Raw genomic sequence first — 26,088 nt, 5'->3', positions numbered from 1 at the left:
GAAAGCAGCTATGCTCACCACTATACCACCATACCACCAACGCCCCGTGTCCCCTTGATCGCACAATTTAGTATGTAGAGAAACAGAGGCCGTGAGTCTACAATCGAATTTTACTAGTTTTTTTTTTTACATGGATTTGCGACCCCGGGGAGAGGCACGTGGAGCCTTCGCTCTCTGTGGACCAACTTCTCTGAATCCGCCGTGCCAGCGAACGGCGCAGGGCTGGGAACGCAGAGGCCACAGGCGCCGAGAGCCGGGAGGGCGGCGCCTGCACGGAGCCCTGCGAGAAAACGGAGGCTTAGCTCCGCCCGAGGATTTCCTCCGCCGCCTTCTCTCGACCCCCGTTCTCCTCACGTCCGGGCGCAGCTCTGAGCTCCGCTGTTCCGCGAGGCTCCGCACTGCATCCACTGGGTGTCGGATTCAGTAACGGCGATTTGGGACAGACGTTCAAGGGAGACCGACCGGCCCGGGGGCCACCCTGGCGTGGCTGGGCCCCTCCAGAGAAGGAGTGGAGCGCTCGAAGGGGCGCCAGGGAAAATGGAGCTTTAAGGTTTAGGGTGGGAGGAAGTAGGGAATAGGAAAGGGCTGTGGGAGGAGTTAGTTTTCCCTGCTTTACAAAAAGAGTTTGAGTTTTATCTGAAACAATAAATACTGACAACGTTAATGTAGCACGACAGCTTAGGCCATCAGTGCATGATCAACTTAAGGTGAAATAAGAGCACGCGGGCTCCTGTGTCAGGATGGCCGAGCGGTCTAAGGCGCTGCGTTCAGGTCGCAGTCTCCCCTGGAGGCGTGGGTTCGAATCCCACTCCTGACAAAAGACCATTTTGCTTAAGACTGAACCAACTGGCAAATAGAATTGAATTCTTGGAAAAAGAAGTATTGGTTGACCAAAATTGCTCTTTATCCTCCGTAGCTACAAGTGCAAAAACTATTTGTGCACCACTGTAAATATACAACTAAATCTGTTTTTCTGTATTATGAGCAGGAGGCTGGTCTGTGAAATAAGGGAGCCTAAGATCCATGTGTAATTATGAAAATTTTTTTTTTTACTTTAGATTCCAGCTTCCCAGTGCCTATTTATTCATTCCGTTATTCAGCCACAATGTTTGACTCCTTTCTATGTGTGGAGCATACTAAGGCAGGCAGATACCAAGACTCCTCTGACTGAACAAAGAAAAGCCCTCGACCCAGGATCCCTTAATTTGCTATAGCAAGCCTGAGCTTAACTCTAAGGCAGTAGTGCCGAACTTTGGTAAGCATCAGATTCTCCACCGCCTTGCCCTCCCCAATTCCACCACCGATTCTAATTCAGTAGGTTTGTTGTGTCATGGAACACCAAGAAAAGAAATCAACATACCAAACAAGAAAAAATAATAATAAATCAACAGACCAAATGGGGGTGTGGGGAGGGGTGCCGGGAGGAGTACGCTTACGGAGTTGGTTGTTTCAAGAACTCCTTTTCTAGAAGGTCTCAAATAAGACACTTTCTGATGTGGAACGAACTGGGTATGAAGAAAGCCTTGTCCTTTGGGGAAGAGGGGAGAGCTGTTAAGAAGTTGAATGTGGGATGTAGGTTCATAAGTGTGAGGAAAGATCTTTAAGTTTATTAATGAAAGTTAGCCAGACAGAACTACATTCTGTCTCATTTACTAGACCTTGGGAGATGTATTGGACCCTTTTGAGCCTTAGTTTGCTTAGTAGTAAAATGGATGTAGAATTGTTAAAGTGACACAATCTAGGAGCTTATTAGAAATGCACATTTCAGGCCCCACCTCAGACCTACTGGATCTGCATTTTGTAAGATTCCCAGGTGATTCCTATGTATATTAAAGTTTGAGAAGCACTGGTCTGTCTGATCTAAGTGCCTTTGCACAGGTTGGTCTTTAACCTGTTTCCCTTCCCACTCCCACCCCCCCCCCTTTTTTTTCAACAGGCCATCTTTTACTTGTTATCATTTAGGCATTTACAATATGTCAGACCCTGTGCTTAAAACAGAGGATACTAACTTAAATTAAATACTGTCTAAACTGAAGAGGATAATGGACTAAGAATGCATTCGTAAGAAAGCCATTAAAAAATAGTTTTTAAACAAAGCTGAACCTTAACCAAGTGATCAAGGTTAACATCAGCAGTGATTAGTCACGTTGATATCATGTACCGCCTGGTATAATGCACTTCACCTCTGTGGTATTCTTCCTCCAAACCTTAGTCTAATCATGAAATAATATCAAGACAAACCCAAACTGAGGGACAATCTACAAAACACCTGACGAGTCCTCTCAAAAGTGTCAAAGTTATGAAAAACAAGAAAAGACAGAAACCACCACAGATTGTAGGGGACTAAGGAGACATGATAACTAATGCAACGTGGTATCCTGTACTGACTTCTGAAACAGAAAAAGGGGTTTAATGGGAAAATGTGAAATCTGAATAAAGTCTACAGTTTAGTTAGCATTCTACTGTCAAAGAGAAATTTACGACAACTTTAGTTTAAAGATCTTAATTGGCTTTATTTGCAGAATTGGGCGATGTTTCATTCTGTAAGATAGAATGAGCATTCTGATGAGCTGAGCAGAGATGGTTGATTTTATAGACAGAAGGACCGAAGAAAGTAGAAAGAACCAAAAAGCAAATTGATTTTTTCAAAGTTACTTTCCTTGTAAGGTGGGAACAGAGAAATTGAACAATAGGAAAATAGCTGGTTGGTTGACATTAGGTTACTTCAGGTTACTTTTCTGTAAGGATTAAAGAAGATTGAAGAGGGAACTTCATTAGCATGCCGACTGAAACTGGATTGTTTGGGAATTTGGTTATTATCTCTCATTCTCCTGACTTCTGAGAAGGAGAATGAGAGATAATAAGCTTAATTTCGGCTTGCTGACATGGAACTTTAGCGTGAGTGACTCCATTTTGGTTTGGTCTGTTTATCTGAACATGGTTTGAATAGCTGGCTGCCTTGTTACGAGAGCGCGTTCCTCAGCTGCTTGTTACAAGAGGAGGCCTAGTGCAGGAGCTCAGCCCAAATCAATGGCCTCCTATGAATTTTACTTAATAGTACCAATGCCCATTTCTTAGGCTTGGTAAGTGTAGTATGGTTATGTAAGATCTTACATTAGGGGAAACTGGCTAAAGGATATACAATAACTTTCTGTGGAATCTTTGCAACTCTTCTGTTGATCTAAAATTATTGTAAAATTAAAAATGAAAATAAATAAAACCTATGAGTGGTTGCCCATGAGGAGTAGAAATTGCTTGTAGCGGGCCGGCCTGTGGCTCACTCGGGAGAGTGCGGTGCTGATAACACCAAGGCCCTGGGTTCGGATCCCATATAGGGATGGCCGGTTTGCTCATTGGGTGAGCGTGGTGCTGACAACACCAAGTCAAAGGTTAAGATCCCCTTACCAGTCATCTTTAAAAAAAAAAGAAAAAGAAAGAAAGAAATTGCTTGTAGCAAGATTTTATTTTTTAATAATGGGCATGTATTTTGATTCAATTTGTTCTAATATTTTTTGGGGGAGGAACTGAGTGACACAGCTATGATTACAATGATCCAACTAAGACTGTATACAACATAAGGACTTTTAGATGCCTGTTATACAAGAAACAATCCCCAAATAAACTAAACCACAAAGATCAACAGTCATTTAAAAGTAGATGAAGTGGTTATTTTGTTTAAATCTCTCTATTTAGAGAAATTAAATTTAGCAAAATTTATTTGAGCAAAGAACAATTCACAAATGGGGCACTTGCCAGGACCGGATAGATTCAGAGTGACTCTGGGGCTGCTGCCCAATCGGTTTAAAACTAATAGAAAAGGGGAAAAGGGGCAGTGATGTACAGAAAATGGAAATGAGGTACAGAAACAGCTGGATTGGTTACATTTGTCTTATTTGAACGTGGTTTGAATGGCTGGCTGCCTGTAATTGGCTGGGACTCAGCTGCTTGTCACAAGAGTAGGTTTTAGTCTGTTTACACATCAAGTTAGATCACAGTTCACTATGCCTGAAGAAACCTTTAGGCCAAACTTAATATAGCGCTCAGATGGTAGGATCTGAGGTGTTTTCACAACGAAACACAAAACAATCTTCCTTGTTACACTCTGTATGTGTGTTTAAAAAGAGAGAGAGAGACAAAGAGGCATGCTGTTAAAATGCCAAGAAACTATGTAAACCCTGTGGGTATCATCATTCCTGTTAGGAAGTACAAACACGTTGAAGTGGTCAATGTTGGAAGTTGGGAAGAAATTCAGGAAAGGGAGAATGTAATACAGTATGTGTGTGCAACTCCATCTCTTTTTTGCAGGTTTCTTCAGTGTGAAACCAGGTTGCATAGGACTTGGGCAGTTAAAATTGTGAAATGACAACAGGGACAAGTGGGTAGTTCATGCAACCTTCTCTCCACCCGCAAGAGTTTACCCTAAAGTAAACACAATGTAGCATGGCTGTAACCCAGCTCACCCTCATTTCTGAGATAAAAATGAAACTCCCGTTGCTCATAGGATAGATACAGTGTGGGCTGGATGGAATGGGAACTAATTCACACAAGTTCTCTCAAGGAATCATGTATCCAATCTCACAACATCGGGGGAAGGTCTGTTAATGTGAAGTTATGGCTTGTTTGTGAAGTGACATGCTCTGGCTCCAGAATCAGACACGGCAGTGTTCTTAACTCCAGCCCTCCCTTTCCCTGCCCCCACTTAATAGCTATGTGACCTTGAGTAAATTGTTTAACCTCTTTGAACCTCAGAATCCTCACCTTTAAAAAAGAATAATACCCCGTGATGTTGCTGTGAGGATTAAATTAGATCGTGTATGTTATGTACATGGTACACCGTTGACACTCAGCTAAAAGTAATTAGTAATGGCGAATATTTCTTGATATATGCCTAACATTCTTCTTTGCCTCTTACACTACATTAATTAACTGAACTCTCCCAACAATCCTGGGGTAGGTACTATTATCATCATCATCCCCACTATAGAAAAGGAAACAAGCTCAGAGAGTTGAATTTGGGCCGTGTAAAGTGGCAGAGCTGAAAACCTATGGAGCCTGGTTCCAACATAACCATTATGTTACACTGTTGTTCTTACGAGTATCCTCTGGCCATCAGCAGAAAGCAGATGGGACCACGCTATTTCTCTCCTATAGATAAGGTCAGTGGTAACTTTAATCGCACCACCAGACATACTATCTCTAACGTAGACCATTTTCCAGAGTCCTGAACTTGGGGTATTTTCTCTAAAAGAACAACGGATAAAATGACATCATTAAAAACAACTAATGAGCATGTAAACTACTTGTCGGTGGTATGAGGACACACAGACCGACAAACTAAACTAGGTTCCAATACAGAATTTTTATCTTGCGGCCCCACATGGTAACCCTGTCAGTACTCAAGCTTCTGCCCGTTCTCTGCTTCTCCAACTCCACCTCTTCCCTCCCTCTTTCTGCACTGTAAGCCACTGGCCTCTCCTCTGTATCAACCCTCACACTTCCGTACTGTCGCAACGTGTCTGCCTCACGCTCTTCCCCTCATCCACTTTTCCCCTATAGAAATCATGCACAAAGCCTCGTGAATTTTCCTCACATTCCTCCTTCAGCACTCATCCCAACAGTTTTTGTTTCTGAAAGCCTAGCCCCTTCATGTACTTGACTCGGAGTAAAAACCAAGAATGAGTTTTAAAAGTTTATTTGGACCTATAGTTCACATAACAAAATCCATACATACAAGTAACAAAATACACAAAATGTAGGTAAAAGCAAAGTTAAAGTGCCACGCAAATGTTAATAATAAGTTTAATGACTTCTCATTTGAAGTGGGAGAAGATTAAATTAAAAGAAAAAAATGATTAAGACATACTGAGAAGAAAGCTCCCAGTTTTTGGGGCAGCAAGACCCCCATCCCTGAAGTTAGAGGTCAGGATCATAGAAGACAATCTAGAAGGCTCACAAGCCCAATCCTTACAGTCACAGCTGACTTATCGACCTCCTCAATGATGGGACCAGTACTGGGGTTCCCCTGGTGGGCTGGAGCCCCACAACTGCTGTCCACAGGGACACCACGCCCCCCCCCACAGAGCCTTGAGAATATGGGGCGACAGATCTGCTCCAGCTCCCTCTTCTGATGCTCATACTCCTCCTTCTCTGCCAAGTGGTTGTGCTCCAGCCAGGTGAGGACAGCCTGACATTCGTCTTGCACTTTTTGCCTGTCCTCTTCAGGAATCTTGTCCAGGGAGTTTTTGGCAGCTACCCTGTCCCTCTGGGCCTCGTCCTCAGCCTTGTACTGCTCAGCCTCACGAACCATCCTCTCCACCTCTTCCTTGCTCAACCGGCCCTTGTCATTGGTGATGGTGATCTTGTTAGCTTTGCCTGTGCTCCTGTCAGTGGCTGTCACATTCAGGATGCCATTGACATCAATGTCAAAGGTCACCTCGATCTGGGGGACTCCACGTGAGGCCAGGGTAATGCACCCCAGCAGGTTGTTGTCCCTGGTCATGGCCCTCTCACCCTCATACACCTGGATCAGGGCCCCAGGCTGGCTGCCGGAGGAGGTGGTGAAGGTCTGGGTCTGCCTTGTGGGAATGGTGGCGTTTCTCTGGATCAGCGTGGTCATCACTCCACCTGCTGTCTCCAGCCCCACGGACAGGGGAGCCACATCCAGCAGCAGGAGATCCTGCACTTTCTCACCCTTGTCCCCCATCAATACTGCCGCCTGTACAGCAGCCCCATAGGCCACGGCCTCGTCAGGGTTGATGCTCTTGTTTAGCTCCCTGCCGTTGAAGAAGTTCTGCAGCAGCTTTGCACCTTTGGGATGCGGGTGGAGTCGCCCACCAGGACGACGTCGTGGATCTGTGCCTTGTCCAGCTTGACATCCCGCAGGGCCTTCTCCACAGGCTCCAGCGTGCTGCGGAAGAGGTCTAGCATAGCTCCTCAAAGCGGGCACGAGTGATGGACGTGTAGAAGTCTACGCCTTCGAACAGGGAGTCTATCTCCAGGGTGGCCTGGGTGCTGGAGGACAGGGTGCACTTGGCGCGCTCACAGGCCGTGCGCAGCCTTCGCAGGGCCCGCTTAGTCCCGTTCACATCCCTGCTGTGCTCCCACCGGAACTCCTCCACGAAGTGGTTCACCAGCCGCTTGTCGAGGTCCTCCCCACCTAGGTGGGTGTCTCCAGCGGTGGCCTTCACCTCAAAGACACCGGCATCGATATTGAGGACTGACACATCGAAGGTGCCCCCGCCCAGGTCAAAAATGAGCACGTTGCACGCCCCGGCGCCCTGCGGGTCCAGCCCATAGGCGGTAGCGGCCGCAGTGGGCTCATTGATAATCCTCAGCACGTTGAGCCCCGCGGTGGCACCCGCGTCCTTGGTGGCCTGGCGCTGCGAGTCGTTGGAGAAGGTGGGCACCGTGCTCACAGAGCGCCTCACCAGCTGGCCCAGGTATGCCTCAGCCGTTTCCTTCATCTTGCTCAGCGCCACAGAGGAGATCTCCTCGGGGTAGAACGCTTTGTCCCCCCCCCGCGGTAGGACACGCGCACCTTGGGCTTGCCACCCTCGCTCACCACCTGGAAGGGCCAATGCTTCATGTCCGACTGCCCAGTCGCGTCCGCGAACTTGTGCCCGATCAGCCTCTTGGCGTCGAACACCGTGTTGTGTGGGTTCAGGGCAGCCTGGCTCTTGGTGGCCTCGCCAAGCAGCCGCTCTGTGTCTGGGAAGGCCACGTAGCTGGGCGTGGTGCGGTTACCCTGGTCGTTGGCGAAGATCTCCACCCGACCCTGCTGGAACACGCCCACGCACGAGTACGTGGTGCCCAGGTCGATGCCCATCGCCACTTCCCCTGGGGCGGACATGGCTGTGGCTTCTCGCGCCCCTGTGGACCGGTCGGATACCGAGTCAGATGCAGGAGGCTGCAGGAGGCTGCAGGAGGCGCAGCTGCTCAGCCGTCGAAGGGCGCTCAGCACTGCTGCCCTCCTCTCGCTTCTCTCCAGCCAGCCCGGTTCCGATCTGCTCGGCTCCGCGCCCACGGGCTTTTTATTCGGTGCGGGGGACCCGCCTCCGCCGCCGCGATCCTTCCCGCGCGGGCTGACTCGGCCGGGTGGCGCGGCGCTGACTCGGGGAGAAGGTTCGAGGGAGAAGGTTCGGGCGGGTCCGGCCGTGGGAGGCGGGGAGCGGGGCGGCTACGCTGGCCCTACGGGCTTCTGACTCAGAGGTGCTGAAAAGAAACGCGGAGAAAGTTCCAGCGTCTTCCGGCTGGTTCTAAGGGCGCTCGGTCGTGGCCGAAGCCAGTGAAGGCAGTAACTTCCCTAGAGCACACGTTTTCGATGGGCTCGAGGCGCACAGGCCTGCGGACAGACTGCCTTAGAGAGCCGAGCTGAGTCCAGCGGCTCGGGAAAGCCGAAAGCATGTTACTGTGCGAATAGAGCCATGCATCAAAGCCAGGAGTTTAAGTACGTAGTTATTTTTCAAGTCTTAATGCATTTTACCTCGAAACCTGCAGGCAATATTTCCAATACTGTAATTCAAATAGATGGCTTGTGGCCACAGACAGAGAGGAGGTTAGGGAGTGATGCAGCAGAACCTCTTTCTGTGTGTCGTCTGCATTGGTGGTTCAGTGGTATTCTCGCCCGCTATGCCGGAAGACCCGGGTTCGATTCCTGGCCCATGCAGTGGGTGTATCTTTAAGCCACAGTTTTAACTCACTTCCTGTTTTTAGGAAAAAACAGAAACAGACTTATGACTTAAAAAACCAAAACCAGTTAGATGAAGACTTTGGGTCCTTTCGGTTTGGCTCCCAGTCCTTTATTAAGTGGCTTTCCTCAGAGGAGCCAGAGCATCGTGCTGTGTGGCTTTGTGGCTTTGTGGCTTTGTGACTCGGAAGCAACCCCGCTGCTTCACCCAGGGGAGAACACAGCACACGGGGAAGCAGATTGCAATGTAGTGGGAATGTCCTTCTTGTAATCCTTTCCCTCCCCGATGTTGTATCCCCGAGGAGCATCGTCCCCAGACACCCGTTGGAAAGTCATAGTGTGTCCTTTTATCTGTGGCCTAAGCAGGTTCCAAGCTGGAGCCCAGTACTCAGGTGTAGAATAAACTGCTGCAGGCCCCACTACATTCTAAAGGCCGCAGGAGGACATGGGTTCATTGGGCAGTAAAGCCACGCTACTTCCCATCAGGCCTTTGGCCGTGCGATTTGAGTTTTTGCTATGTCCCACTTCCTTTAATCCGGAACGTTCTATCTGGATATTCTGGTGTTTGGACTTCTACTGAAAGCCAAAAGGAGGAGACAGTTCAGAAATGAGGGTGGAAATGTTCTCAAGAAGAAAAGAAAGAGGGAAGCTTACATGTAACCTCCCGGCCGGAGTGACAGGCAGGCATACTCAGCACTATACTCACGAGGACGGAAGTGGAGAGGTGTGGCAGCTAGAGAACTGGTACATTGCGAGGCTATACACTAGCAACATACTAAGGGAACTGAAAGTTGACTTTTATGTAATGTATTATTATTTGCCCAATTCAACAGAAACTTCTAATTTTTAAAAAGAGTAAATTTGTGAGGACTTTGAAGAGAAACGAGGGGATCAGTGTAAGAACCCAAATGCCCCAAGGGATCACACCCTGATCACATAAGTCCTTCTCGGCCACACCCCATCATGGCGCTGGTTGCCCTTCTCTTCTGCATTCTCCTTCCCGCGGGCACAAATCGCACACCAATCAGCTCACCCCAAGCCCCATGTGGTATGCTAAGTAGGGATTGTATTTTAAGCCAATAAGCCTTCCCTAAAAGCCCTATATATACGTGTGTGTGCCGTCTAATAAACGAGCTCTCTCCGGTGGATTGTCAACTGGTGTCGACTCGTCCTTTCATTTGGTGCCGAAACCCGGGACGGAGCTTCTCTGGAGCGGGGACACTTTTTGGATTGCAGCAGCAACATCTTCCAAGTCGCCCCTCAGGAACTCCGTCCCACCAGGACCGGCCTCCCTTCCACCGCTCACCATTGACGGTCCACCGTCGTCCATTCTTTTCGGTGCTGGCTCCTTCCACTCACAACCGGCTCATCATTAGGTAAGCCCCCTTTCCTAAAGGGCACCGGCCCTTTTTCAGGCTACCACAGGGAGTCTAGATCGTCTGGTAGCCCCTAACGCCCATACCCCACCCCACCACGGTCTTCACGACCACCATAAATTCCCAAACTATAACAGGTTCCAAAGCCCCAGTAAACTTTTACTTTCATTTTTGGAGGTTAAAAGCCCCATTCTGTTCTCTCCTTCACCCTCCTGTCCACCACTCTCTTCTATCCACTTCCCGGGTCCGGGACCCGACCAGAAATTCCTAGCGCTAGGTTCCTTCAGGCACCGGGCTTTTGCCCTAGAGAAGTGGAGGTCTGAGTGACGACCCACAGCTCCCTTCTCTCCTCCTGGTTTGTACCTGAACCTGCCGGGACTGACATGACCTACTGGGGACGCCCTCTAGGATCCCACCTTTCCCAACCGGCTGAAGGATCTGTCCTATCACTAAATCTCTGTCCGATTTCTGTCTAAATTCCCATTAAGAGACCAGAATGGGCGCTTCCTCCTCCTCCCTAGGGGACTCTCCACTTCAATGCCTTCTGAAAAACCTCACCAACCTTTCCCTCAGGCCGGATATTGAGCCAAATTCTATACACAAGATTGGCCTTATTATCCTTTAGATAATCAAAACACATGGCCCCCTGAGGGCACACTAGATCCTAACATTCTACGAGACCTCTTTAACTACTGCCAGCGCCTAAGAAATGGAAGGAGATCCCCTACATCGAGGCTTTTCGCCTCTTGGCTCAGAACCCCGCCCTCTGCTCCTCCTGTGCTCCCTCTCAAGTCCTTTTAGCCTGTAAACCCTCTTCACAGTCACCCCTCGATTCTTCCACCTTCGACCCTGCTGATGAACCCCCACCCTACCGACCTCGTCCTCCCCCAGTGCCTCCAGCATCCGCTCCTCCTCCCCCGTCATCCGCGTCACCTTCTGCACCTCCTGCACCATCCACTCCCCCGTCTTTACCCTCACCTACTCCTGACCCACTAAGCCCCACTTTCACCTGTTCCCAAGGACCTCCCCCCACCCCTTTAACAATCGCCCCACTACATGAGGTAGCTGGGGCTGAAGGAGTAGTTAGGGTCCATGTTCCCTTTTCCCTAGCTGACCTTACAGAATTAGAAAAAAGACTAGGCTCTTTCTCTACCAACCCTACCACCTACATTAAAGAATTCCAATGGATCCTGCAGGCCTACAGCCTCACACATCATGACATCTTCATGCTCCTAGCCAACACCCTCCTCCCCGAGGAACGCCGCAGGGTCTGGGATACAGCCCAAACCCATGCCACTGACACCCATCATACCAATCCGAATCACCCGCCAGGCCCCCAAGCAGTCCCAGAACAGGAACCTAATTGGGATTATAACACAGCCCAGGGAATCCAGGCTCGAGACCGTTTTGCCTCTTGCTTAATAATTGGCCTCAAAAAATTGGCTCGCAAGGTTGTCAATTTCCAAAAAATTCAAGAAATTGTCCAAAAAAAGGAGGAAACTCCCTCCGAGTTCCTCAATAGATTAACTCAGGCCTTTCAACAATACACTAACTTAGACCCCAACTCAGAAGACGGCCGGCTTGTCCTTATGCCCGATCCTACCCCGACATTAAAACTAGAGCAGGGTCCTGCAACCCCTCAGACCAAAATCCTGTCAGTGGCCTTCAAGGTTTTTCATAATTGGGAGGAGGAAAAAGAACGTCGAAAACAAAAGGCCGACCACGCCAACTTCCAGATGTTGGCCCGGCTTATCAAACCCCCTGAGCGCCCTCCCACAGCCTCCACCTCTAAGCCTCCACCTGGAGCCTGCTTTAAATGTGGAAAGGAAGGGCATTGGGCAAAGGCTTGCCCCACCCCCAGGCCACCCACCACTCCTTGTCCAAAATGCAAAAAGAAGGGACGTTGGGGATCTGATTGCCCCCTTGCCTGAAGGGGTGAGGGACCAACTGCCCCACAGTCCCCTGAACCGTGGACACCACCTATGGTGGGCCTTGCTGAGGAGGACTGAAGGAGCCTTGGGCCCTTCCCGACCATCTCTATAACAAAGCAAGAGCCCAGGGTATCCATGGTTGTGGACGGCCACCCAATATCTTTCCTCCTGGACACTGGAGCCACCTTTTCGGTCTTAAGGGAATATAAAGGCCCCACCACCTCCAGCACCTCTCCTATAGTTGGGGTACGAGGTAAACAAATCTTTCCCCCAAAACCCCCTCTTTTAACCTGCTGCCTTCAAGGCACTCAATCTGTTTTCTCCCATTCCTTTCTAGTCATGCCACAATGCCCCGTCCCCTCGTTGGGTCGGGACATTCTATCACGGCTTCAGGTCTCCATTACTTTGCCCCTGTCCTCTTCCTCTTCCCCCATTTCCTTCCTCCTAGCGCTAGTTCAAGCCCAAGATCCTACTAATTCCACCCCTCCAAAGAAGTCCCTACCCATGCTAACGCACCCTGTTAACCCCACAGTTTGGGACACTGCCAGCCCCGCTCTGGCCCAGTGTTCCCCTGTACACATAAAACTAAAAGACCCCTCCAAATATATTTGTCAGGCTCAGTATCCATTAACCACAACAGCCCTCCTCAGGTTAAGCCCCATCATTCAGGACCTATTAAGAAAGAGGTATCTCCGTCCCACTCGCTCCCCTTTCAATACTCCCATACTCGCTGTAAAAAAACCTAATGGCGCCTTTCCTCTTGTCCAAGATCTCCGCCTTGTTAATGCCGCTGTCATTCCCATTCACCCCCTTGTACCTATCAAAACAGTTGGACCCCACTGTACGAGGCTGGGCACCCTGTCTAAGAGCCCTAGCAGCGGGGCAGTTACTGCATAAGGAGGCATCCAAATTAACATTTGGGGCACCTCTCACCATTCTCTCACCACATCACCTCAAAGACCTCCTTACTTATAAGGCTCTCCAATCCCTCCCACCTTCCAGAATCCTAACCCTCCTATCCTCGTTTCTGGAAAATCCTGCCCTATCCTTCACTACCTGCCCACCCCTAAATCCAGCCACCCTACTGCCTATACCAGATTCCCCCAACACCCCTTTGCACAGCTGCGTAGAAAGCCTTCAAAATTTTATACCTTACTGCTCTTCCATCACTGAGGGACCCCTATCTCACGCTGATCTCACATGGTTCATGGATGGGTCCTCATTCAAGGAAGGAAACACTCATTACGCAGGGTATGCCATAGTCTCCCTTGATTCGGTTATAGAGGCCCAACCTTTACCCAAGGGTACTACCAACCAGCAGGCCGAACTTATCACCACCACGCGAGCCTGCGTTCTAGTTGAAGGAAGAACTCTTAACTTATACACTGACTCCAAATATGTCTTTCATATACTTCTCTCTCATGCCGCCATATGGAAAGAATGCGGTCTGCTTAACACCAAGGGTAACACAATCACCAACTCAGCTTTAATCTCCACATTAATTGAGGCATCCCATTTACCTTGTGAATTAGGAGTCATTCATTGCAGAGCCCACCAGAGGGACGATTCCCCAATCACTCGTGGGAATTGTAAGGCTGACCTCGCCGCATGCACTGCAGCAATGCACACACAGACACAAAACCAACTTCCCATTCTTCCATACGGCTCCCAAGGTTCACAGACACCCTCTCAGCCTCAACTGCCTCTCTCTTTCGCTTGCTCCATGACCTGTTTCACTCTAGCCCCCAAGATTTATCCCAGTTTTTACAAGCCTTCTTCTCAATCACCCCACCTGACAAAGCCCTCTTGCAAAAATTTCCTCCTCATGCACAATCTGCCAGCGTACCAATCCTAACACCCCTCTCAAACCTGGGCCATACCCCTCCCACCAGGCCAGAGGTCTCACACCCGCAGCCGACTGGCAAGTTGATTTTACGCACATGCCTTCTGTCCGGCGCCTCAAATACCTCTTGGTGTTTGTTGATACCTTTTCAGGATGGGTAGAGGCATTCCCAACATCCAATAAAAAGGCCTCCACCATAGCCCAGACTCTCCTTTCCCAAATCATCCCACGATTTGGGATGCCCACTTCCATTCAATCTGACAATGGATCTGAATTTACTGCCCAGATAATACAAAAACTCTCCCAGTCACTCTCTCTCCCCTGGCACCTACATTGCCCTTACCAACCTCAGGCATCTGGAAAGGTAGAGAGAACCATACTAACTAAATTGTCTCTGGAATTACACATTGATTGGGTCCGTCTTCTACCTCTCGCTCTACTCAAGACCAGAGCTCTCCCAAAAAAGCCCTCCAATCTTTCCCCTTTTAAAGTCATGTATGGTAGACCCCTCCTACCCCCGGGGATCACAGCAACTGAAGGACCCATACCACCCACCATGGCCTTACCCTTGCTCTCCCACCTTCGCACCGAATTATGGAAGTACCAGGACTGGCTACTTCCAGATCCATCACTTTCCAAAAATAACCTTTCACTCAGCCCAGGCCAATTAGTATTCATATTTCCAGGCTGAAGCCTTACACTCAGGATCCGCCCTCGGCCACCGAGAACTCCAATAACAAGCTGCAAAAGAACTTAACACACCATTCTTTTAAGTGTATCCCTCATCCTACCGACCCTTTCAAACTCCGCCTATCCCGGACCTCAGCCTTACCCCCAATTCTGGAGACATGAACCTTCTCCTTGGCCTTCTCCTGTTCTTTTCATTTCACCCAGGGAGCTTTCAGGCCCCTCTGCTAGCTCCCCAGGGTCACCCATTTACACCTGGCAACAGATCATTTCTGAAACACTCATCTTTCTCTCTCTCTCCCGGAAATTGTTTTCTCTCATGCGACCACTCCTGGTGGCCGTCCCCTTAAACGCTTCCCTTCCTCAACCATTTATAACCACACCGTCGCCCCACCAGGCTCTTTCTTCTGGTGCAATGGAACCCTCTCTACCTCCATCCTGCCAAATCTTACTGCCCCATGCCTTCTTGTCACCATTGTCCCTCAACTCACTCTGTACACCAGTTCAGAACTGTTCCATCTTCTTCATCCCCCCTCAAGGCAAAAAAGGGCTGCCTTCCTCCCGATCATGGTTGGTATTTCCCTAACAACATCAGCGGTCGGAGCCGGCTGTCGGGAGGAGCCTTAGGACACAGTTTACGGGCAGTTGAAGACATAAATGCTAAACTTGAAGGGGCTCTGACCTCCACTGCCGAATCTCTTTCCTCTCTACAGAGACAAATTACCTCTTTAGCTCAGGTCACCCTCCAAAACCGTAGAGCACTAGACCTCCTCACCACAGAAAAGGGAGGTACTTGCATCTTCCTTGGGGAAGAATGCTGTTATTGTATCAATGAATCCGGTCTAGTAGAAACAAACATCATCAAACTCACCGACCTAGCTTCCAGCCTATGAACCACATCCAGTTCTAACCCCTTTTCTTCTTTTATCTTAAACCCCATCCTAACTTGGATTTGGCCCATTTTGGGACCTCTAATCATTATCCTCATAACCTGCCTTTTCTTGCCCTGCATCATTAGGTTTCTTCAAACCTAAGTGGGAAAAATCTCTAATCAGGCCTTTAACCAGCTTTTGCTTAGAAACTACCAGCTTCTAGGTACCGATGAAGCCCCCGCCTCATCTCGTGAGCGCCTCAGCTGATGCTGAAGAGACACCACCTTACAGAGGAAATGCATTCCTACACGCCCTTGCCACCGACGCCTGGCTGCTCCCTCTAGTCTCCAACTACGAACAATGGAACCGGTGCATATTCGACTTGTGGCTTCAAGGAACGTTTATGGACTTTTCCCCTTTTTTTTTTTTTTTTTTTTTTAAAAGATGACCGGTAAGGGGATCTTAACCCTTGACTTGGTGTTGTGAGCACCACGCTCAGCCAGTGAGCGAACCGGCCATCCGTATATGGGATCCGAACCCGGGGCCTTGGTGTTCTCAGCACCACACTCTCCCGAGTGAGCCACGGGCTGGCCCGACTTTTCCCCTTTTGAAATTACATGTTTCTCCACTCTCCTTTGGGGTTTCATAATGGGTATTTATGTATCTTCCTCCCTTTGCCCCCCCCACAACGCCCCAGTTCAGCAGGAAGTAGCTCGATGACTTCAACGTCCCCTTTCCTAAAACAAGAAAAAGGGAGGAATGTAAGAACCCAAATGCCCCAAGGGATCACACCGAGGAAGGTAAGAACCCAAATGCCCCAAGGGATCACACCCTAATCACATAAGTCCTTCTCGGCCACACCCCATCATGGCACTGGTTGCCCTTCTCTTCCGTACTCTCCTTCCAGCGGCGCGAATCGCACACCAATCAGCTCACCCAAGCCGCATGCAGTATGCTAAGTAGGGATTGTATTTTAAGCCAATCAGGCTTCCCTAAAAGCTCTATATATATGTGTGTGTGCCGCCTAATAAACCAGCTCTCTCCGGTGGATCGTCAACTGGTGTCGACTCGTCCTTTCAATCAGGATGCAGAGGTCAGTCCGGCTCCTGGACCGGGTTTCTTGGTCAATCTTCTCCCACTGTACCAGTGAGGAAGATCTGGCAGAATTTGCTGCTAGAGAGATCAGCTGTACTGAAAAGGCAAACAGTTCAGGAAAAAAAAAAAGGGAATGTTTGAAGAAGTATGCAATGAATGACTTCCACAGTGAAAAATCAAACCATCTGCAAAAAGAAGTAACTTATTTCATAATTCCAGGAGGGAGAGAAGCTGTCAGCTTTGAATTCATTCACTCACAGTATAGGCCGGCCAGGCCTGGATGCCAAAGTCAAGACATTTTAACCAAGGGTCTGCAAGAGAAGGGTTGTCACCTCAGAAGGGAAAAAGTGGCCTGGCCTGGGCAGTGTGTGCCCTGGCCTACTCAGGAACTGCCGTATCTGGATTCCTCCCCCCTTTTCTCCCAGCCTCAAAACCCCCCTACCCACCCACACCCAAGAGTTGCAGGTCTAACCCTAAAGCAGGCGATGTACATGAACAAAACCACAGCATCATACAGGCATGCTTCCAATGTCATTCACTTCTGCACTTTTTAATTGATGTCTCCAGAGAGGTTCAAGCATAGAAGAGCTTATGCATGCAGTGCAAATTTTTATACATTCACTTAAACATTTCCATTAATGTTTAGTAGATTATTTTGAGTATCTTTGAAAGTAGAACAGATATTAAAGTAATGACTTAAATAGACATTGTGAAGTGGAGGAATGCTCATGACCCAATACTGAGTCTTTAAAAAAAGCAAGCTGTAGAACAAAATTTATAGTATGAACCAAACTATATATAAAGGTCTGTGACACCAACTACCTGTGTGTCCTTGAACAGGTAATTTTGGCTATCTGGGCCATAGCTTTCTTGATTTTAAAATGATGGGATTGGAGTTTCATTGTTTCTAAGGAGTTTCCAGGATTAAAAGTCTCTGATTTCAAAGTTAAAGAATTTACTGATTCTATAAATATTTATTAAGTGTCTTATCATGGGCTAGACACTGACCTAGGCCCCGAGTATATATGGTAGTGAACAAAACAAGATCCTCTCCTAAAACTCACATTCGAATGGGGTGGGGGAGTCAGGCATTAAAAAAAGTAAACAAGTAAACATACAGAACATTGGCTGGTGAGAAGAACAATGGAGAAAAAGCAGGAGAGGGGAATTAGGAGTGTGGTAGGGGAGGTGGAGTTATATTGAATGATCAAGGGGATGTCACTGATAAGGTGACATTTGAGTAAAGACCTAAAGGACATGAAGCATGATGTAGGTAATGGGCAACCAAGAGTAAGCAACACAGAGCGACAAGGGATGAGGTCAAAGAGATATCGAGGAGCCAGATTATGCAGCATCTTGTAGAACATTTCAAAGGCTTCAGCTTTTACGCTAAGTGCAAGGGGAAGCTATTATCTAGTTTTGAGCAAAGAAGTGACAAACATGGTACACATTTTAAAAGATCACAATGGCTGCTGTGGGTAGGCTGTAGGATGGCAAGGGTGAGTGCAGGAAGACCAGTCAGGAGGCTATAGCAGTAATTCAAGTGAGAGATAATGGTGGCTTGACCAAGGTTGCAGGAGTAGAGTACTGAGAAGCAGTTGGATTGCTGGGTGTATTTTGAATGTAGAAGCAGGATTTACTGAGGTTTTATATATTTGAGAAACCTCTGGCTAGTGTCTGAAGGCTAAATGGTGGGTGGAGGATTCTTGGCTCAGGTTTCTTTCAAGGAGGAGCTACAGTAGGAGGAAGAGATACTTTTGCCACTGCTGTTATGCCATGGTATGCAGAGACATTTGTCCTATGGTCCTTGGATCCATTGGAGTTTGTGATTCTTCTGGTCCCCCATTGAGCTTTGAAGTTGTCTCTTCACAGAGAAGTACAGCCCTGTGTCCACTGCAAACAGGAGTCCTATCACCAGGCAGAAAGTGATTTGGTACCAAGGTAGAGAGATGGATAGAATTTCTGGACCTAGAAGGAGAGGCAGAGGGATGGGAATAATAAGTCATTAAGATAGAAATTTGGAATAAACAGTGAGGTCCCCAGCAAGGAACCTTTGTAACAGTCATCCTAGCTGGGGCTGAGGTAAGGCCAAGAGCAGACACGTAGGCCAGGAAGTCTTCAGAGGATCTCTTTGTCTCTCTGCCTCCCAAATAAAGCACTAGATCAACATTTCCTAAAGGGTGACCTTGGTCACGTCTGTTCTGAAGTTATAGAGGGAAAAGTTTCTGCAGTCACCGAGGCTTGGAAAATGCCATATGGAACATAGTTTAAAAGTTTTCTTTTCAACAGGGCTTCTTGAAGCCTTTAATGTGTATCATGAATATAAAAGGAGAGGACAAGCATGTTCCACATTAATTTGACCACAGAACCCTTTATTCTGAAAAGCCTTTCAAGGAGTTATGTGACTGGGGAACAGTCTTTGGGAAACCTTGAACTAGGGAATCCACAGACCACATCAGCAGATCTTCACTCACCACCTTCTCTGAGCCTAGAACTGGGTAGTGTTCGCTGCACTAGTCTGTCATAAGTAGCTTGTGATGCCTCCTGAAAAGGCGTGATAAGGATTCCACAATGCAAAATTTCTCAAGAACAGACGGAGGCCTAGTTGTTTATAGGTTGAAAGAGATTCCCATAACAACATGGCTGCCTTGAGCTAATGCTGAGAGGGTCACTGGGGAGGCATGGGAGGCACACACTTCAGAATCGTAGAGGTAGAGGGACATGGGACAAAGTGAAGTGGTTTGAATGAGGTGGAAAGGAGGGAGAGTGATTATGTCTGGTAGACATATTTGTGCGGAGGAAAAGATAGCCTCTGTCCCCTGAGGGTTAAAATTCCAAGTGAATAACACCCATTTCTATAATCCCTGAGGAATGAGCTGGAATACAGCTGCATTTCCACACAGCAATCAGGTCAGCTAGAACTTTTAGGGTTCCTGTTAACATCAAAGAGGCCCATTCAGGAGAACACAGGTACTGAAGTCTGAAAAAGGTTGGTAGACCTCTCCGTATTCATCCTTCCGAAGCCTGAAGCTCCTGGAACAGTCCTGGTTCCTACCTTGGAAAGTGATGGTCACAGACTATGATGAGTGCTCTGACTTTCCTATGAGGCCTGTACAGTGGTAATTACCATTGTGACTACAGTTTGCTTGTGGGATGGAGTTGTAATTGAAATGGAAAAACTTCATGGATTTTCCATTGCAGTGGAATTTGACCTTAGATAGAGGCATGTTTTTCCAGCTGTGGCCCCTCAGCACTATGGTTCCCCCTTCCTGAAGCACCAAGTAAGGAGTCTTGAGCAGCAGCAAGGCTGAAAGATGCAGAAGGACCAGGAGGTCTTGGGTCAACTCTGAGACTCAGTGCCCAATTTTGCTGCTGTGGCATTTCTCAGATCTCCATGTAGGTCCATATGACCTTAACCCTGTCCATCCCTGCATTGCCACTCCCTGGATCTAGACAGAGTTCCCTTACCTCGGACAGTGATGGTCACAGACTGTGATGAGTGCTCTGACCTTCCTATAAGGCCTTTGCAGTAGTAATTACCACTCTGAGTGTGGGTTGCTTGTGGGATGGAGAAGTTGTAATTGTAATGGGAAAACGTTATGGATTTTCCATTGTGGTAGAAATTGATCTTGTAGAGAGGCATGTTTTTCCAACTGTGGCACCTCAGCATGATGGTTTCCCCCTCCTGGAGCACCAGATGAGGAGTCTGGAGCAGCAGCCAGTCTGAAAGATAAAAATATGGGGGGAAATGCTCTAAAGCTAGATACCAAGACCTTTGCAACCTCATATTCAGGACTACATTCCTCATAGAACTTGAAAGGATGATGGGCACTGAAGATGCTTCAAGGAAGTGTGAGACAAAATATAGTGTTATATCTGTGGAACTTCTGAAAGACAGAAGTTTCGAGAGGTTCCAAAGGTGAAGAGAAGATAATAAAAATATGTTTGAGGAATTTAAAACACTAAACTTGAGTAGGGAAATGACTGCATTTCAGTAACCGTAGAGGTTACTGAACAGGACCCGAAACCTTCAGTTTGTTGTGAATACGGTACTTGTGGTCTGGGGATTACTAATTTAATTGTAACTTTTGAACAAGTTTTGGGAGGTGAAGGCAGGTGGTCATTGACTGTATTAGCAACAAAACAGAGCTTCAATAATGCCTCACCCACCCTGTTTTAGTCTACTTGGGCTGCTATAACGAAGTACCATAAACTGGGTGGTTTATAAACAACAGAAATTTATTTCTCACAGTTCTGGAGGCTGGCAAGTCCAAAATCAAGGTGCTGGCAGCTTTTGTGTCTGGTGAGGGCCCACTTCCTGGTTCATAAAATTGAGCCTTCTTGCTGTATCCTCCCATGGTAGGAGAGGCCACTGAGCTCCCTTGGGTCTCTTTTATACAGGCACTAATTCCATTCATGAGGGCTCCAACCTCATGACATAGTCCCCTCCCCAAAGGCCCCACTTCCTAGTACAATTATGAAGAGGGTTAGGATTTCAACATATGAATTTCGGGGGAACATAAACATTCAGACCATAGCACACCCTGAGTGGAATCTCCCATCCACATAAGAAATGAAAATGTATGATCTTTTGAATTCAGTACTCAATTGTGACTCTGAACAAAAGAGGCATTAAAGAAGGTTTTTAAACTTAAAATCAGTTTTCCTTCCTTGCCTACAAAAACTCTTACTCTCAACCACCCCCTCCCTTCATTGATGGCAGAGTAGTCAGTTTCCAAAATTCAGCTACCCTGGAGGACAAGTCTACAAACAATGTTCTAATAAACTTATTAGAGAAGAGGGCCGAGCCCATGGCGCACTCGGGAGAGTGAGGCGCTGGGAGTACGGCGACGCTCCCGCCACGGCCGGTGCACTCACTGGCTGAGTGCCGGTCACGAATAAGACAAAAAAACAAACAAAAACAAACAAACAAACAAACAAACAAAAACTTATTATAGAAGAAAATCAAATTGCTCTATTACAGAAAGAAATATTACAATTTGTTATATCTTATTTAAGAAAACAATATTCCATATTGATTGTCATTAATATTGTTTTAAAACAAGGAAAACAGTATTCTGTATATGAAAAGCAAGGTACTGTTGTTAAGACAGCATGAAACAGAACTCTGAAGTAAGGACTATGATTTGGGCTCTGCCGTTAACTGCTGGGCTCTTGGGTCTCATCAGCTTAATTTCTTTATACAATGGAGGACTGGGTGGTTTCTCTTTATCAACCCTTCAGATTTACGTTTTGTTATCTATATTTTTATATCTTTATAGGAAGAGTCAGAAGTACCATTGGCTGTTCCTGGAGAGGTAATACACAAAGAGAGGAGATGGGTAGCTGAGATGTCATTGGGCAGGTTTTTGAGGTTGACTCAATATTTGTTCTTCTTTGAATAGAGCACCATCAACAGAAAGTGACTGCACCACCAGGACCTCTTTGGTACAGGGGCCTTAAAAGACCACACACAAAAAAATCACCCTCCTGGTGTTAAACAGGAAAATCTAAAGCACTGGATGTTTTTGTAACCATCTTTGGCATTTAGGCACCAAGGGTGCAGCTGAAATAAACTGCAAGATAAGTGTGCTCATATTTTCAGACATTTGGAGGGGGGTAGAAATAGTATCCAGGGGCATTTTCTCTACAGAATCTATTAAACTGCACACTGTCAGATATTTCTATAAACCTAAATCAAATCACATTACTCCTTTAATTAAAACCATCTGGTGAATTCTCACCTCATTTAGAAATAAAGGTCAAAGTCATTGCAACAAGCTACTAGCCTTCACACGATCTAGCCTTTCCCCTCCCCCTCACCTCTGGCCTCATCTTCCAGACTGGATTCCACCCTCTGGCCTCCTGCACTCCAGGCAGAATGACCTCCTCACACTTGTCAGACAGCTCCCACCTTAGGGCTTTTGTGGGTCTATTTGTCTCCAGCCTCCGTGGTTTACCACACTGCCATCAGAGTAAGGTGGTTTTATGAAGTAGTACTTTCTGCTTCTTTCGTACTCAGCTGCCTGTTTGTGGCCTTGTGACCTTCTTGTTCAATCAGGACTGAGGCAAAAACTACCTTTAATATATGCTGAGGAATTTCTTAGGAATTTCCACCCCCACCACACATATTAAGCCAATGAGGTAGGTGAAAAGAGAAATGATTAGGCAACCCACAGCAACACTTCCCAGTAAGCAGGTCACCCCCCTTTCCTGCAAACCTCTGTAGCGAAAGCAGATTTCATCTGTCCTGGTCCTCCCAGAACCTCCCCGGGCCCTTCCTCCACTGACCGGAAAGCACGCCCAGATACACAGGGTCGCTGAGGCTGGTCTGGCCTGTCTGGCACCTGTACTCCCCGCTGTCATCTCTCTTGGCCTTAAATCTGTAGCTGGCCTGGACCTGGGTGGGGATGGAGCTCCCATTGTGGAACCACTGGGCGGAGTTGTTCCCAGGGGTGTGGGCCCCCTGGCACCTCAGAGTCACATAGTCCTCCTGCAGCACATGGGTCCACGGGGGCTCGAGTTTCACCACAGCCTTCGGGAGAGCAGCTGAGGGGCAGAGAGCAGAAGGATATGTGAATAAATTATCTTGGAGGGACTAGAAAGTCCTACTGTAGACTCAGTTAAAGATCTGTGTCTTTGCAGCAGCCTATCCTCTGGGTCTTTGATGGACCAGCAGGAATCTAACAAGAATTAAATCCCAGGCCCCAGTGAAATGGGGGAAGTGTCCATGCTGAACCCAAGCCTGATTCTTGGTGAAACAGATATATCCCTACATAGTAAATACAGCATCACATTATGAGGAAGTAACACATTAATACAAAAAAGCAAAGAGCTAACTTACCAGCTCGCCTATCAGAAGCTGTAAAAGAGAAAAGAGTAGATCAATGTAGAGCAGGAAAAGATGAGAACAAAGTTAGTTTTGTGTGTGGGCAGAGGGAGATGATTTTGGCTCCTTCTTTCCCTAGGACCCATCTCAAGAGCCTGTTTCCAATTGATCTCTTATAAAAGTATTCATTTCTCATTCCTCCTTATCTCATCCCTGTCCCTCCACGTGGCGACAAAGTAAACATGAATGTTGGTACAGAATGGACTTCCCAGGGACTGTGAAAGTACCACTGAATTCTGACTTAAGGAACCATTAGAACAGTAAGAATTCAGGGTCCTCTCTCCTCTTTCAATCTGTCTCAGCTTCCAGGGCCCAGGCCTATTCCTCACCACACTGGTCCCTAAAGTCTGGACAGTAGGAGTCTGAAATTGACCTGTTCCAGAATGACCCTCACTCACCCAGCAGCAGCAAAATTGTCAGTGGTTGAAGCAGCCACAGTCTGCCAGGATGTATATTCTGAAACATTTGGTACTCCAAAGTCATTCCAGAACTGGTCCAGAATCCAGTGAGGTTTAGGAGATAAACTTAGAAAAGAGGAAGGAAATTATTTCATTATCTCATGCAACTATCATCAGTTACTAGATTTTGTTCTGCTAAACAATGCATAACAAATGAAACTAGAAGCTGAATCTGCTTTGCAGATATATCTCTCTAGCACATATCCCCTTGTGTCCTTGTGAAAACCCAAGGGAGAGGTTATTGTGCTGGTGAGGAAATGGAATGGATGGGAGAAAACGCCGGGAAGCAGAGCTGGGAGCAGAGCCCACGACTAGGTTCTCAGTTCAGTGCTATTTCCACTCCCTGTGCTGCCTCACTGGCCAGTACACAGAAAGGTCCAAATGAGTTTTGACCCAGACAAGATAAAGAGAAGCTTTGAAATCTGCAACTGATAAGAATCAACATTAAACAACAGTAACAAAACGGGGTAGTTATCTGTGGGAAACACTCAATCCAAGAAAGCCTCTAAATACGCCTCAAGCAAGTCTATCTCCCTACCCCTACCCTTAACCCCCTGTCCTCCACACACACAAGAAAGTTCAAGAGCAAGAAATAATTTTGGTAAGAAAGCCGTGGAGCAATTTAAAATGTGTTAAAAGAAGGAAAACACTTTTTTCTCTATATTCGCTCTCAAAATAGCTGACACAAAATGTATGGTTTTTTTTCCATACTAAGCAATTCTCCAACACCAGCTGGTGTCTTACAATTCAGTTCAATTCTGACACTATCTACCCGGACTCAGCATTAGAACCCACAGGTTAAGGGCTCACTGCCACAAGACTGCCCCCAGTTCAGATGCCCATCACAAGTCCAGGCCTACTGTACTTCTGTACTTCTAGCTGTAAATCAGGAGTTCCTATCACTCCCTCCTCAGGTTCATCATTTTTTAGAATGGCTCACAGAACTCAGGGATATGTTGACTTATATTTATCAGTTTATTATATAGCAAAGGATATGAAAAAGGATACAGATGAACAACCAGATGAAGAGGTACGTGGGTAAGGCCCGGAAGGGTCCTGAGCACAGGAGCTTCTGTCCCCAAGGAGTGTGGGTGCGCCACCCTCCAGGCACGTGGATGTGTTTACCAACTGGAAGCTCTCTGCACCCTGTCTTTTGGGGATTTTTATGGAGGTGATTGATTATTAATTCACTCTCCAGCCCCTCTTCCCTCCCCAGAGGATGAGGGGTGAGGCTGAAAGTTCCAAGCTTCTAATTGTGGCTTTGCCTTCCTAGTGACCAGCCCCCATCCTGAAGCTATCCGGGAACCCACCAAGAGCTGCCTCATCAGAACAAAAGACATTCCTATCATCCAGGAAATTCCAAGGGATTTAGGCATTCTGTGTCAGAAACCAGGGTCAAAGATCAAATATTGTAACAAAAGATGCTCTTAGTACCCTTATTGCTTGGAAAATTACATGGGGTTTAGGAGCTCTGTGCCAGAAACAGGGCAGAAAATAAACTATAAATTTCTTATTGTTTCACAGCTATATATTCTGTGCAGATGACTGTGTAGCGTGATTGGGCTGAGCAAAATGGTATAATGGTCACAGTGGTTAAAAGTCAGACTATGGGGACAACGACAGGAAAAGTAGGCAAGAGGAACAACATCAACCTTAAAAGCTTCTGTGCATGGAAGGAAAAATCAATAAAGTGTAAAGATAACCTACAGAGGGCCGGCCCATGGCTCACCTGGATGAGCGTGGTGCTGACAACACCAAGTCCCGGTTAAGATCCCCTTACCAGTCATATTTTAAATAAATAAATTAATAAAATAAAATAAAATATGGGCTGGCCAGTTAGCTCAGTTAGTTAGAGTGCAGCCTCATAACACCGAGGTCATGGGTTCAGATTCCCCTACTGGCCTGCTGCCCAGAAAATAAAAATAAAATAATAAGTATTGGTTAAGATGTGGAGAAATTGGAATCCTTGTGCATATTGGTAGGAATTTAAAATGATGCAGACATTATGGAACTGGAAGCTTCTCAAATAATTAAAAATAGAATTACCATATGATCCATCAATCCCATTTCTGGGTATATATCCAAAAGAATTAAAAGCAGGATCTAAATGAGATATACACACTGGTGCATTATTCACAATATCTGATGGAAGTAATCCAAATGTCCATCTATGTATGATGGATAAACAAAATGTAGTGTGTGTGTGTGTGTGTGTGTGTGTGTGTGTGTGTACACAATATGTAGTGGATTG

The 26,088-nt window shown here is 47.1% G+C and overlaps 2 protein-coding genes and 1 non-coding gene across 3 annotated transcripts; 1 reads left to right on the top strand and 2 right to left on the bottom strand.

Moving 5' to 3' along the window:
- Positions 1-697: 697 nt before the first annotated feature.
- On the bottom strand, positions 698-7,849 carry LOC134384364 (heat shock 70 kDa protein 6-like). Its single transcript, XM_063105896.1, is given in 5 exon segments — positions 698-811; positions 5,969-6,804; positions 6,807-6,923; positions 6,926-7,520; positions 7,523-7,849. Coding segments are annotated over 5 exon segments (1,989 nt in total).
- TRNAL-CAG (transfer RNA leucine (anticodon CAG)) lies at positions 735-817 on the top strand. The gene has a single exon. It is a non-coding gene; the product is annotated as a tRNA-Leu (tRNA).
- A 353-nt stretch (positions 7,850-8,202) lies between the features above and the next one.
- Positions 8,203-23,862, bottom strand: LOC134384363 (low affinity immunoglobulin gamma Fc region receptor III-like). Its single transcript, XM_063105895.1, is given in 7 exon segments — positions 8,203-8,407; positions 16,454-16,586; positions 18,246-18,458; positions 19,959-20,213; positions 22,782-23,039; positions 23,335-23,352; positions 23,778-23,862. Coding segments are annotated over 7 exon segments (1,167 nt in total).
- Between the last annotated feature and the right edge of the window lie 2,226 nt (positions 23,863-26,088).

This window comes from Cynocephalus volans, chromosome 8, assembly GCF_027409185.1.
Source record: "Cynocephalus volans isolate mCynVol1 chromosome 8, mCynVol1.pri, whole genome shotgun sequence".
Lineage (NCBI taxonomy): Eukaryota > Metazoa > Chordata > Mammalia > Dermoptera > Cynocephalidae > Cynocephalus > Cynocephalus volans.
Note: the sequence above shows the minus strand (reverse complement) of the source record. Positions and strands in the feature narration are given on the sequence as shown.